This window comes from Sminthopsis crassicaudata, chromosome 2, assembly GCF_048593235.1.
Source record: "Sminthopsis crassicaudata isolate SCR6 chromosome 2, ASM4859323v1, whole genome shotgun sequence".
Lineage (NCBI taxonomy): Eukaryota > Metazoa > Chordata > Mammalia > Dasyuromorphia > Dasyuridae > Sminthopsis > Sminthopsis crassicaudata.
In genome coordinates, this window is record NC_133618.1 from 310183643 (window position 1) to 310198251 (window position 14609).

At 44.8% G+C, this 14609-nt stretch overlaps 1 protein-coding gene across 4 annotated transcripts in view; it reads right to left on the reverse strand.

The window, feature by feature from the left end:
- ADCK1 (aarF domain containing kinase 1) overlaps nt 1–14609 on the reverse strand; it is a 147600-nt gene that overhangs the window by 90934 nt on the left and 42057 nt on the right. For 3 of the 4 annotated variants that reach the window (XM_074289878.1, XM_074289880.1, XM_074289879.1), the window contains one exon: nt 8040–8243. The exons of the other annotated variant lie outside the window; for it this stretch is intronic. In XM_074289878.1, coding sequence (XP_074145979.1) covers nt 8040–8243 — 204 coding nt within the window. The remainder of the gene's footprint in view (nt 1–8039; nt 8244–14609) is intronic. 4 annotated transcript variants of the gene reach the window in all.

The following is a 14609-nucleotide window of genomic DNA, read 5'->3' on the forward strand; positions in this document are numbered from 1 at the left end:
ATCATTGAGTTGTTGGGAAAAATCAAACCAAAAGTGCTATATAAATATTAACCATCATTATTATTGTTTCCCTTGTTCTTGATGTATTACCTATTTACTTCCTTTTTTAAAATTATGGCCCTTTTATACTACTGCTTCTATTCAAATCCTCTTTGACAGTATATTACAGCCTACTTATAATCTACTTGTCTGTTGTGAGCATTTCCTCTGCCCTTTGTATTGCCCATAATTTTGATTCTTCAAAAATCACATGATGTTCTGTGATCCATACGGTAGCATTCATATAGCATCACCAGAAGACTGGTTTAGTGCCAAAGAACAGCTCATTAAATCACTAAAAGTGGTATGAAATTTCCAAAGACCCATCAATCTTTTCCTTTCTCCTCTTCCAATGGAGATACAGCTCACTGCCCATCTAAAGTGTCCGTCAGAGACAGAAGTACTGCGGCCTCCACTGTGGTGGGGAGATGACCCTGAGCTCTTGAAGGCTTTGCCGGCAGGCATATGCTCAGCAGATTCTACCAACCTGCAGAAGCTTAACACACGGGCTGGGGAACAGATTGCATCTGCTCTCTAACACCACCTCAGGGAAGTAGCGGGAAGCTCACCAGTCAGTCAGCTGCTAGGAGTGCATTCAGCACCTACTGTGCGCTGGGCGGCTGGGACAGACAAAAATGAGCCGTCACCATCGGGCGGTGAATCCCTTGTACAAGTACACTGTATTATAGCTATGGTGTACGTGCATTCTTATCTCGCCTCTTAATGTGTCCCATGAACTCTGGGATTTTTACCTCACACTGTAGGCTACACATGGTACTTAGTATATATAGCAATGAATTAATAAAGAAATAAACTATATCTATCTGTTTATACAACGAGACTTGGGAGTGTATTTTACTATTTGAGTGGATCCACTAAGGTGGGTACTTCCTCGGAAAGTACATATCACAACCTATTCACATTTCTCATCCTGTTTGACTTCGATCCCCTTTGGGGGAAAAGGGGAAAATGCAATTGGAGATCTTTCTTTGGGACTTCTGACATCGCCTCCGTCCCAGGGAAGCATCCAGAAGGAGTCCATCTGTTAACCCTCTGATGACTGAGCGCATACCTCCCTTTCTAATTCTAGTCTCCTAAACGGTACTTCTAAGCCATTTTGCACGCACAGGTCACCGTGACGACATGCTTCCTAACGTGTCCCTCTGGTTGCCCTCTGGGTCACTTGTGATTTACTTCTTAAAGCTTTCTCTCTCCCAGGATTCCCAGCCACATACCCTATAAAAGGGGAAAAAACAGCAGCGGCTGGTGTGTTGGCCATGCACCCGTCCTGCCCCGGCCGTCCGTGAGCAGTGCTCTTGGCTCTGCCCGCCATGGCTCCAGTGCTCCGAGGAGAGGAGGATGCTCCCCCTCAGAACCAAGAGGAAGCCCTCTGGGCTCTGGTCCTCCGAAGGCCCTCCTCACGAGCGGAAGGAGTCGGCCTTCACAGGGCAGTGAAGATGAGGAGCCGGGCCGGTGCTTCGGGACCAGGCCTGAGGGGGCTGGACCTCCCAGCCTCGGGATGGGAATTCTCTCCCACAGGCTCCAGCTCCCACCACCAGCTTGCTCTCAAACTTGAGCACCATCTACTGGTGAAACTCAGCATAGCAGCTGCCTGGCAGGAACCAGGGCTGACCACCAGGCTCCGTGCTGAGCTGGATGCCCAGCTTCCTGGTGTAACGAGGCAAGACTATTTCACAAGCTCCTACTCATGCTGCGCACATCTGCAAGCCCACCCACCTCCTCCTTGTGGGGTAAAGTTTTGTCTGCAGCACGAGCCGCTCAAACGTGGCTCAGTTATGGGGGAAGGGCAGAATGGGCACGGGCAGTCAGGAGATCGGGTTCTAAGTTCTGATTGCCATTTATTAGCTGGATAACTTAGGCAAGGGCTCCTTGTTTTTAGGCTTATTTTTAAGGCTTAGTTATTTAATTATTTTTATTTCCCCAGATACATGTAGAATGATTTTTTATTATATCTGTACATTCATTTTTTGTATATTTCCATATGAATCGTATGAGAAGAGAAAAATCAGAACAAATGGGAAAAACTAGGAGGGAAAAAAAAACAGAAAAAAGGTGAAAGCGGCCTGTGTTGATCCACATTCAGTCTCCCCAGTCCTCCCTCTGGATGGCAATGGCGTTTCCCGTCCAACATTACTGGGATTGCTTCGGAGTCCTGACCCACTGAGAAGAGCCGATTCTAGCGCAGTTGCTGATTGTACAATCCAGACGTTGCTGTGCACAACGTTCTAGTGGCCCTGCTCTCTCAGCATCAGTTCACGAAAATCTTTCCAGGCCTTTCTAAAACCAGCCTGCTGATCATTTTTTACAGCACAATACCACCTTCACATATCCTAACTTGCCCCGCCATTCCCCACTGGCCGGGACTCCCACTTACTCGTGGACAAACTGTGGAGAGCTGGGGTAGCACACTCAAACAGCAGCTCGAGGCCACTGCGTGGTCCAGAAGAGCCCCTGCAGGCCGCACACTGCCTCCCAAGAGCACATTAACATTACGGATGTTCTGTTGCACTTCGTTGCCCGATGACATTTCAGTCCGGTTCCTGGCTTGTGTTTCTGACATCCCTAGCACAGACTACATGTTATAGCGTTAGTTAAAGAGTCACACGATGGAAAGAGAGGGACTTAGGTGGCTCACGTATAGGGAACTAGGCCTAAAATCAGGAAGATGGGGCCAAAAAGCACCAGACGTAACTGAACAGCAGTAATGGAAGGAATTATGGATGAGGAAAATTCTAACCTTACTCTTTTTTACCTAGGGATCTGGACAACTAACCCTTTCTGGGTCTCAGTTTCTGCGGCAGAACATCTCAAGCCCGTATCGGTCTGATCAGCCACAGCTGGACGCACTGTAACGTGACTCTAACACAGGAATGCCATTGTGGTCCTCTCGGAGAACGAAGGGCAACCATCACCGTATCAAAATGAAGGGGTTGGATTAAATGGCCTCTATGGTCCCCTGCAGCCCTAACTCCATGATGTTGTTCATCTTTCATTTTTTCATTTCACCGATTCTATATTTTAGGGAGTTGTTCTGTCTCCATTTCACCAATTCTGTTTTTCAAGTTATTTTCTTTTTCTATTTTGCCAAATCTATTTTTTAAGGAGTGATTTTCTTCCCACAATTTGTTTCCTTTTCCAAAGCTCTCATTTCCTTTCCCCATTTTTCTTCTCTTTTTAAAAATCTTTTTTGAATTCTTCCAAGAAAGCCTTTTGAGTTGGAGACTATCTCCTATCAGCCTTTGAGGCTTTATCTGGAGACGTTTTGCCTTTAGTGTCCTCAGAGTTTGAGGGCCGTTCTTCCCTGCCTCCACAAAAGCTGCCTATGGTCAGAGCTCTCTTTGCTTTTTTGCTCATTTTTAAAGGTCTAGGTCTGCTCTCAGGGCAAAGAGGAGACTGTCCCAAGCTTCCTCTACAAGTGACAGCAGCTTCACATTGCTGCCAGCTTCCTTCCAGTGCTGGGTGAGTGTATCCAAGTTCCCCATTATGCTGGGGCTCAGGAGCTCACTAATTTGCCTTCTGAAGTTGCGTTGGATGTCTCACAGCCAGTCTGCTGATCCACTGACTTCTGAACCAGGCCAGACTAGCCAACGCTGCTGTATTTGAGGTATGAGTCTCCCCGTAGATCTCCCCGGAACACAGAAGCCTTTCCTCCCTGGCTGCCCTTCTAAAAGACCTCCCTGGCTCTCCCTGCACTGGGCCTGCATTAGGCCACCTCTCCACCTGCCTGACTCTGAGACAGACCTTTCCTGAAGCTCTTCCAAAATATCTCCTGCTGGAAATTGTTACACTCCAAATATTTGTGGGTTCTGTCCCTCCAAACCCCCTTCAGAGGCTTGTTCTGATGTTGGTCTGAGGGAAGCCGGGAAGAGTTCAGACAAAGACCTGTCTACAACCTCGCATCTGTCATTTTTGAAGAGGATGGAGGAGATGCCCTGTCTTGTGTGTACACTGTATTTAAGTGAGGCAGAACTGCTCTCTCTTCCTGAGCCACAGAAGTCCAGTGGCAGGACAAAAGTCATGGCGACTAGCGATGGCCCAGGATGCAGAGGATGACCGTGGCATCTTCAATGGCTGACCAAACTCTAAGCGTGCCACGGAGCCTACTTCAGCTGTCTGCAGCCTATAAGATCAAGGAAGCCTGTGATGTTCAGGGTAGGCTCCCTGAAGCAAATCGGATTTCAGCTGGGTCTCGAAGAATAGGTAGACTTTTGTCAGATGGAAGGGCAGGAGGAATATAATATGTGGAGGCAAAGCACAGGAATGGAAATGTTTTAAGAACTGAGCAGAGTAGAAGAGACTAAAAGAAAGAATTGTTCCTTGTCAGGATTAGGAAATGCCTAAGCCTGGGGTAGAGGAATAAGCAACGGATCTGGGCCCATTACTCTGGGCCCAGTAGTGTCCCAGGCACTCAGGTAAGATTCTCTGAGGGCTGGGTCAGAGCAATTGTTTCTGTCAGAAGCAGCCCAAGAGGCTTATAGATGTTAAAATGGAGACTTTAAATATCATCTTGTCCAACTTCTCATTTTCTAGAAGAAGGAAAGGAAGCCCAAAGATGTTAAATGATTTGTTCAAAAATTATACAAGTAGTTGGCAAAGCCAAATATAGAACTTGTTTTCTGATTTCTAGCATATTACAAATTACTTCTCTTTCCCCAAATTAAGCCTATAAATCTCTGATCTCAAGCACCCAAGAGGCAGCATCCATTCTACATACCTTCTCCTTCCCTCTCCTTCATTCTAGAGGTGCAAGCTTCCAAGGGAAGTCAGTAGAATGTAACACCAAATGGAATCACACCAAATACAGTAAATTATGAACCTCAATTCTCCTAGAGGATAAGAGTCTCATCCCTTATCCAACTTGAAGTCAATTTTGACTTTCCTGGGAAGCACAAAAATCTTGGAGGCAAGTCCTAAATCATTCCTAAGTCAACATAGACCAAATCAAATAAGAAGAGCCCAGGCAGAAATGGCCCTGTTCAGTCAGCCTCTCACTCTGTGGTACTGTTAACTCATGGGATAAAGTTTGAAATCCAAAATAAGGAGGTTACCCCAACCTTGCCATTTCAGACAGTGGGGCGGAGGGGAGGACTCTGTTTCCAGAAATAGGATAGTGATGCAAGTCAGCCTTCAGCTCTTTCCTTAATGTACGAGAAATTGTAGCCTACTAACATAGAATCACAGAATCTAAGATTTGGAAGGGAATCTTATAGGTCATTTAGTCTAATCCTCAAGGGAAACAAATTCACTTTAATCTTTCCAAAAAGGTAGTCATCTAAACCATTCTAAAAGACTTAATATTTTACTGCTTCCTAAAAAATAATGTAGTAAAGTGGGAAAAAATAGTGGGAAGGAAGAAGAAAGAAAGGAAGGGAGGGAGGGAGGGAGTGAAAGAAAGAAAGGAAAGGGAGGGAAGAAGGAAAAAAGGGAGAAATGGAGGAAGGAAGGAAAAAAGAAAGAAAGGAAAGGAAAGAGAAAGAAAGAAAGAAGGAAAAGAAGGAAGAAAGGAAGGAAGGGATGGAAAAAAGAAAGGGAGAGAAGGATAAAAGGAATGGAAAGCAGGAGGGAGAAGGAATGGAGGGATAAAAGGAAAGGAGAGAGGAAAAAATAGTTATTACATACTTACTATGTGCTAATATATATAAATACCTGCAAATAATAGAGTTCCTGCCTTCAAAGGGCAGCCAAGCTAAATAGGGGAAGACCATACATATAGGATAACCATAGATGGAAAAGGCAGGGTTGGCCAAGAGCAATCATGACAGGAAGTAGTGCGGTACCCCATTTGTGCTTTCCCTAAGTTCCAAGGACAGGAGGACCAAATTCTGGTGGGAGATGAAGGAGAGCCAGAGAGGCTTCTGCCTAGTTTGAAGTTGCCTGGGGAATGCCACGAAGTCATGGAATACCTGGGTTCAGGAACCAATCCCTGATACTGTAGTTCTACTACAGGTTCTACTGGCCTCAATTTCCTCATCTGTAAAATAAGAAAGTTGGATTCTGTGGCATCTAAGGTCCAAATGTAAATCTAAGAACTGTTAAGCCAAGCCAGTCCATTTTATTTTTGGACAGTTCTAATTGTTAGGAGTTATTTTCTGGTATTGACTTGTTTCTTGTGTCTAGAATCGACCCCATTATAGCTTCCACTCATGAGCTCTATTTCTGATCTCTGGATTCAAGCAGAATTAAATCCCTATCTCATATGGCTAATATGGTTCTTAAGATCAGGAATTAATCATAGATTTAAAGTTGGAAGGTGGGGCAGCTAGACGGCTCAGTGAATAGTGGAGCCAGGAGGATTTCAGTTCAAATCCGGCCTCAGACCCTTCACATTTACTTATGTGGCCCTAGTCAAGTCACATATCCCCAGTTGCCTCTGAAAATAACCACATAAATACATAAAGTTAGAAGGAATTTTAAAGACCACAAGTCCAGCCCCTTCACTTTGCAGACGAGGAAACGGAGGCAGAGCAGTCATGTGTCTTGGCCTGGCTCACAGAGCTAAGTGTCTGAGGCAGGATACTTGAACTCAAGTCTTCCTAACTCTCAGTCTAGAGCCTATTCCATACCACTTCCCTAGATCAGATCAGGTTCTTGCTACGGACCCCCGCAGCAGGTTAACGTAAGTATGAGACTTACTGGGAGGGTAGCACTCCAAATGTATAATTAATGATGAGAAGAACTCACGAGAAAGGCAGCTCTGGTAGAGAACTGTTGGAGGAGGGAGGAGGAGACACAAACATCTTTGTCCCCCGCCCTGACACCCCCACGTTCACCTACCCAGCTTCCCACATAGCCCCTTTCACCTCCCCTCCACCCACAGACTAGGAAAATGTCACCCAATCCAACCCACCCAGGCAAAGTGTGTCAGCAGGAAACTGTCATCTCCCTAGTGTGGAGGAGAAAAGACATCTTTGGGGAGACAGAGGAGAGGGGAGCATGTAACTGGAGGGAAAGTGGGGCCGAGGAAGAGGGAGTCGGGGTGCCGGGGATCCCCAGAACCAGAGGAAGGGGGAGCCTCTGAGGACTTCCGCAGGGACCCCATCCCCTGCCAGGTCTGAGACAGACTGTGATGTCTACTGAGACAGGACGCCGAGGAGTGCTAGCTGGTCAGAGAGAGCCTGTGAGAGAGGCTGGCAAAAGGAGGGACGGGATAATGAAGACAAGGAGTCCCTAAACAGACAGCCCGGATTCAGTGTCCTTTCACAATGTCAAACTCCCTTGCTCGAAGAGAGCTGGAGCAGCACAGCCCAGCTGGAGGGAAGGCCTGATTTCCCCTCTGACCAGCCCCGTTTGCAGGCACTCAGAGATGCCGGCTGCATTCTCGCCTAGTTTGAAGGAAGCCTCTATTTCCAAATGCCTTCCTCCCAGTTTTTCACAGCCCCTCTTCTGGAAACAAAGCAGCGAAGACTCGTGGAAAAGGGTTAATCTCTCTTTTCCCTTCTCTCTCTCTCTCCCTCACACCCACCCCTACTGTGCTGCCACATGTGAGCAGAGACACGATTTACACTGTTATTAAAGTGATTTATTTAGTTTTAATTTGGGGGTGAAATTGGTTCTGCTGGAAACAGAAGGCTGACAGGCTTGGCAGGAGGCAGAGCAGTTCGTGGGCAGGCGCTGCGCCAATCCCCTCCCCTGCGCCTGTGACCCCTGTTCCTGACCCCCATCTTCCTGACCTACATCCAGCCCTAAGTCTTCTCCTCCCCTCTCTTTCTCTTTCCCAAACCCTCTCAGTTTAGGCAAAGTTACCCTAGAAAAAGGAAGGTCAGAGGGCCAATCCAGCTTACCTCTCCATCTGGATCCCTCAAATTCCAGAATCAACAAGTCTTAACCGTCTCCTACACCCCCAATCTCTCCAGGCCACAAAGACAACAGTATCTCAAGACCAGCTCTGTGTGCACACGAGGCGCTAAGGCCGCCTCCGACAGCAGCAGTCCTAGCCCCCCACCTCGTTCCAGGCCCTGCCACGAGCCTCCGGTGCGTACCTCTTTGCCCAGGTCCTCCCGAATCACCTGCTGGATCTCCTGCATGCTGCTCTGCGGGGCGTGGCTGTGCAGGACCTTCAAGGTACTTGTATACTCCTCAGGCAGCAGATAATCCAGGGCCCCGAGGTGCTGGCCCACCTTGATGAAGGTGCCTCTGTTGGCACAGCAGAGCTCTCGGAGGCGCTCAGCTGAGCGACGGTGGACCTGCCGGAAGACGAACCCAAGCTAAAGACCACAAAGTATACGCTTCTGACATTGTTTCTGCCCTGCATACTTCCCATGGTGCCATAGTAGAAAGGGTTCTGGATCCTAGTCAGTCAGTCAGTCAACAAGCATTTATTAAGCACCTCCTGTGTGCTGGGCACTAGTATCAGGAGACTACAGTCCAAATCTAACATTGGTCACTTGCTACTTGTCTGACTGTGGCCAGGTGCCTTAACTTCTCTGGGCTTCAGTGACTTTAAATAAAATTTGGGGGGGGGGGGCGCGTTGGAGTTCTAGATCTAAACCTATGATCTTATAAGATATTTCCCCTGCTGTGAGTAGAGGTCTAAATAGCAATAGCCCTGAAAGAAAAGATATGAGGCACTCCCACATTTCTTTGGTTCTCTGTCCTGAGAACTCTGGCTCTTCCCTCCTTATTCCGGGATGCTCAGAAATGCTCTACATGTCCGATCTACAACTGGTTCCTTCCGTGGTCTCATATTCAGATTTCCCACATCAAAATTTAACTGCCAAGAGCCAAGTTGACAACTAGCTAATCTGATAAAGCAATTACTCCTAGTTTATTAATAGCTACTAATGAGCTGATTTTTAAATAAACAGCAGGGCCATCTGAGAGCCACAGGAATGATGCCAATGGTGGAAATTTCAAGTGTTAAATTAGTGGTAGGCCAGGCAGTTATTTGGGGGAAATGATTTTTTAACATATCATACGGATTTTTATCATACTTTATCATATCATACTGATTTTTATTCTGTTTACTACTAGGGTTGGCTATATGTATTTGATTCCTGTACCATGTACTTGTAACCAACTAAGGTTTTCAAAGCTTTATACCTATATTTTGCTACTGAAGAGCTAAGAAATGTCAAAATACATATAAACAGAATACAAGAGATCACTGGAGTGTTATGGGGGGGGAGGACATCTAGAAGTCCCTTATACAAATAAACTCAACCCCAAAAGCATATATTGAGTATCAGCTAAGTACAAGGCACTCTCCTGAGAATTATGGAAGATAAAAAGAGACGTAAGACACAGTTCTTCCTCCTAAAGAGCTTACAATCTATGGCATAGAAGGAAGAAAGGGGAAAAAGTCACAATCTATGAAACAAATAATTCTATCAGTGATTTCAGTCACGTCTGACTCTTTGTGACCCTTGTTGGAGTTTTCTTGGCAAAGATACCAGAGTGCTTTTGTCATTTCCTTCTCCAGCTCATTTTACAGATGAGGAACTGAGGCAAAAAGGATTAAGCATCCAGGGTCACATAGCTAGTTAGTGTCTAAGGACAGATTTGAACCCGGGAAGATGAGTTTTATAGACTTCAGGCCTGAAACTCTATCCACTGAACCACCTATGAAACAAATAATATGAAATTTTAATACCAACTCAAGACGATCAAAGAGATATCTCGCATAAGCATATATTTAATGTTGAATGAGAGATAGAGATAAATATGTTAAGAGTTCAAAAGCAAGAGAGATCACCTCACTTTGCAGCAGTCAAGAAAGTCCTTTAGGGAGGAGGTCTTTCCCATTCTCTTAAGAGGGAACAATTACATAGGAAATCTAGTAATATGCAAGCTCCTTGAGGGTATCTATTATATTTATGAGACCGGTGCCTAGCAGAGTGACCCATGCTTTGTAAATGTTTGTGAAAGAGACTACACCGAGGTCCAAAGAATGACCATGCCATATTCCGATGTCAAGTCAGTTGTGGCTCAACTCCACATGGGCAGGTCTAAAGTTGCAGTCACTGCTGTTCATCCTTCCTTTTCAGAGGGAAGGACATCATGGGAATATCTTAGCTCGCACATGAACTGGATTTAAATGAGGCAGAGTTGCACAGAGTTGTCAACCTCACTTTTTCTTCTAGTCATTAAAGTCCGGCGGCAAGAAGACTTCCTTAGGCAGAACAGGCAGATGGGAAGCTGGCAGTCACTAAGACTACCTATAAGGCAGTCAATAACAGAGGAATGAATCGTTAACTGATTGGTTTGGAAATGGAAAGGACATAGTCTGTCTTTTCATGGATGAAGAAATTGAAACTCGGATCAAAGAAGATATCTGTAAAATCTGTAGAGAAGGGAAGAATTAATGGCTAAAGATCTTAAGAAAATTATGAAATATAAAACTGATCATTTTTATTACATTAAATTAGAAAGGTTTTGCACAAACAAAACTAAGGCAACTAAGATTAGAAGGGAAGCAGAAAACTAGCAAAAAAATTTATAGGCAGTGTTTCTGATAAAGTCCTCATTTCTAAAATATATAGAGAATTGAGTAAACCTTAGAAGAATATAAACCATTCTCCAATTGATAAATGACCAAAGGATATGAACAGACAATTTTCAGATGAAGAAATTAAAGTCATTTTTTGTCATATGAAAAAATGCTCTCAGTCACTATTGATAAGAGAAATGACTGCTAAGACTGACTAAGACAGATTGATAAGATGACAGGAAAAGATAATGATAGATGTTGAAGGGAATATAGGAAAAACTGGGACACCAATGCATTGTTGGAGTTGTGAATGATCCAACCATTCTGGAGAGTAATTTGGACCTGTGACTAAAGGACTATAAAACTGTCTATTATACCTTTTGATCCAGTAGTGTCTCCACTGGGTTAGTATCCCAAAGAGATCATAAAAGAGTAAAAGAACATACATATGCAAAAATGTTTGTGGCAGCCCTTTTTGTAGTGGCAAGGAACTGGAAAGTTAGGGGCTGCCCCTCAGTTGGGGAATGGCTGAATAAGTTATGGTATATGAAGAGAATGGATTATTGTTCTTTAAGAAATGGTGAGGAGGCTGATTTCAGAAAGGCCTGGAGAGACTTATGTTAACTGATGCTGAGTGAAGTGAGTAGAAACAAGAGAACATGTACACAGTAACAACAAATCATGTGATAATTAACTGTGCTGGACTTGGCTCTTGTCAAAAATGCAGTAAGTTGAGGCAATTCCTCGACAAATAGACTTGTGATGGAACTATGAGACTGAATGTGGATCAAAGCACAGCATTTTCACCTATTTTTGTTTGCTTGTCTTTTTATCTCAGTTATCCCCTCAGATTCTTCTTGTGCAGCATGATGAATATGGAAATATGTTTAGAAGAACAGCACAAGTGAAATGAGCAGAACCAGGAGATCATTATACATGGCAACAACAAGACTATACGATCAATTCTGATGGATGTGGCTCTCCAACAATGAGATGATTCAGACCAGTTCCAGTCGTTCAGTGACAAACAGATCCATCTACACCCAGAGACAGAACTGTGGGAATTGAGTGTGGATCACAACACAGCATTCTCACTTTTTTTGTTGATGTTTGTTTGCATTTTGTTTTCTTTCTCAGTTTTTCTTTTCTTCCTTCTTGATCTGATTTTTCTTGTGCAGCAAGATAACTGTATAAATATGTATACATATATTGGATCTAACAGGTATTTAAACAAACAAACAAAAAAGAACAGCACATGTTTTACCTATATTGGATAGCTTGCCATCTTAAGAACGGGGGAGAAGGGAAAAGAGGGAGAAAAGTTTGAAACACAGGTTTTTGCAAAGGTGAATGTTGAAAACTACCTTTACATGTATTTGGAAAAATAAAATACTATTAATAAAAAATTAAAATTAAAAAAGAGGTAACAGCTGTAAATATTAGAACTAAGGTTATTTGCATATTTACAAATGAGATATTTGTAAATGGCTAAGTATAGTGTCTGACCCATAAAGAACACTTAATAAATTATCCATTCCCTTCCTTCCTTATATTAGCAAATAAGTTGCAGAGGCAGAATTTAAGCCAGGGCCTTTAACTCCAAAAACAGTTCTCTTCCCACTGGAGCCCACTGTCTCTATCTACTACCCTGTGCCTTGGAACCCAGAGTACTCAAAGGGAGTAATATGGCTGGGAAGAGGAAGATTAGGCCTTTAATCAATATTTGCAAAACAGAATTCAAGGTTGAGAATCTGTGTTATATCCTGTAAGCAAGTGTGGACTTTTACAATTCCCTCTCTGCTCAGCCTACCTTTCCGGACCATAATGCATTCTATAGACGTGCTTGTCTCTCAGATATGCCATCCCACCCTCTCTCTCCATGTCTGTGCACAGCTGTCCCCCACATGCCTAAAATGCACTCCCTCCCAAGCCTAGCCTCTCGGAAGCCCTTGCTCCTTCCCAAGCCCAACTCAATTGCCAAGTCTTGACCAAGACCCTTGCTGACCCTCACAACAGCTCTCCCCGACCCCGCTGGATTTATTAGATGGACATGGGCTGTTGATTGAGGATAAAGACAGCTTTGTTTTTGTCTTTGCACACCTGGTACCTAACCCAGTAGTCATTTAACAAATGCCTGATGGTGCAGCAGCATCTCAAGCCAACTAAGGTTCTCAACAAAGAGGGAAAGAAAATCTCCCTTCTCTAGTGGCTGAGAGAAGAAGGGGAAAGGCCCCTCTTCACCCCTGCGCCTGGCGGAGCATCGCAGCACACCAAGTTCAGGCCATTGCGGGTAAATAGCTTTTATGCAGCTCGGATAACTGTCCTCGGCATGCGGCACCAGCGAAGGAGAGATGCACCATTACCAGCCCAGAGGAAAAGCACAGACCCGGGGAGGGGCCCTCAGAGGCCCCTATAAGGCATCTGTGGGAGAGGAAGCAGCGTGGTTTCTTTCAGCAGGAAGGTCGGCATGTGGCCCTGCACGGAGACCCAGAACCACGTCACTCCCGAGGGACACACATCTCCCCAGCTGTTTGAAAGGCAAGAGAGGCAGCACGCAATAGGAGGAAGGCACCAGGCTCAACCAGCGCAAATACCTTCCCAGGAGTGTGTCATAAGCACGTTTAGCAAGAGAGAAAAACTACATGCCTGAAGGCCAAAAGGGAGGTGGGAATGAAGGGGGAATAAGGGCTGGTGAGGAGGCAAAACTGCTCTGCCCATCTGTTACCCCAGACCGCTGTGACTCATGGTTTTCGAATGCCTCCGGAGTCCTCCTCGCAAAAGTTAGAGAAAAGGAGATGACCTGGACTGTTCCCCTTCCCTTCTTACCACAGGAGAGCTCCTGAGTGGAGCTGACCCGTAAGACAAGGTAATAGTGGTCTCTGGAATGCAGAAACACTCTCTGATTACATTCGCCCGAGACCCTTAGTTGTATCTGACTCCCATATGGCTTAGAATAGTAGCTATCTAAGGATCTCGGAAGATAAATTCTTTCAAAGCCTATATGGAAATAAAAGAAGATGTTAAAAGAAAAAAAAAGCAAAGTAGAACACATCTTCCCCCTTACCCCATCCCCCAAAAAAGTAAGGGGAGAAAGGGGAGACTTGTGAATGATTGTAAGTTGGTGAGCTGTGGTCAGGTTCTGGTTGCTTAGTTCACACAGGATGTGAACGCTGACCTTAACATAATGATGTCCACATGAGGGGCTACATGTACCCCCCACACTCTCAATGTCCGGCCCAGTCTGGCCCACAGACATGGGGACAGAGGATGCTATGGTATATTTGAGAGACAAGCCAGACTGATAATGGCAAGGGTTTCATTCTCATAAAACTAGCAACCACGAAAGCAGGGAACTGTGGCTGGCTTCCATAGCAGGACTGAATGAGGGAAATAAAGCATTTATTAAGTGCTTACTATGTGCAAAACACATATTTATGCTATCAATAGAAAAATGCCACAATCCTTGCCCTCAAGAATCTCACATCCTAATTCTTCTCCATTAGAGGAGTCAAGTCAGATGGAGAAGTCTCAGGATCCTTAGGGTACAATGCAAAGGAGATATTAATGCCTCTTTAGTGTTTTTCCCATTCATGGCACAGCGGATAGAGCACCTGGTCTGAAGTCAGGAAGACTTTTGAGTTCAAGATCAGCTTTGTAATTCTGGGCAAGTCATTTAACCCATGTTAAAATGGGGACAAGAGTAATACCTTCTCCCAGGGTTATTGTAAGGATGGCTGATATTTGTAAAGCTCTTGACAGAGTTTCTGAAACATAACAGGAACCTGAACGTTTGTTTCCTTTCTTCCTTTCGACAGTGCTAAAGTGGCAAGAAGTTTCTCGTCTGGGTGGTGAGTATCTGTGCCTACAGGGGCTGCTTCCCAGGCTGATGGCTGAGGGCGCTGGGCCAGAAGCATTGTATTCCCAACAAGAGGCAAATTTTTCCCCAGTTTAAAATGGAACCCAGTCAATAATCTAAAACCAGCTTCTCCATGTGAATTTTCACGCTGCATGCCACCAACACAAGAATTCTGTTTAGAGCCAAAGTTCAGAAACTGCAAAGGAACAAACACGGTTAGGTTTGATATAAGGAAAAACTGCCCACTAATGAGAGCTATTCAAAAAT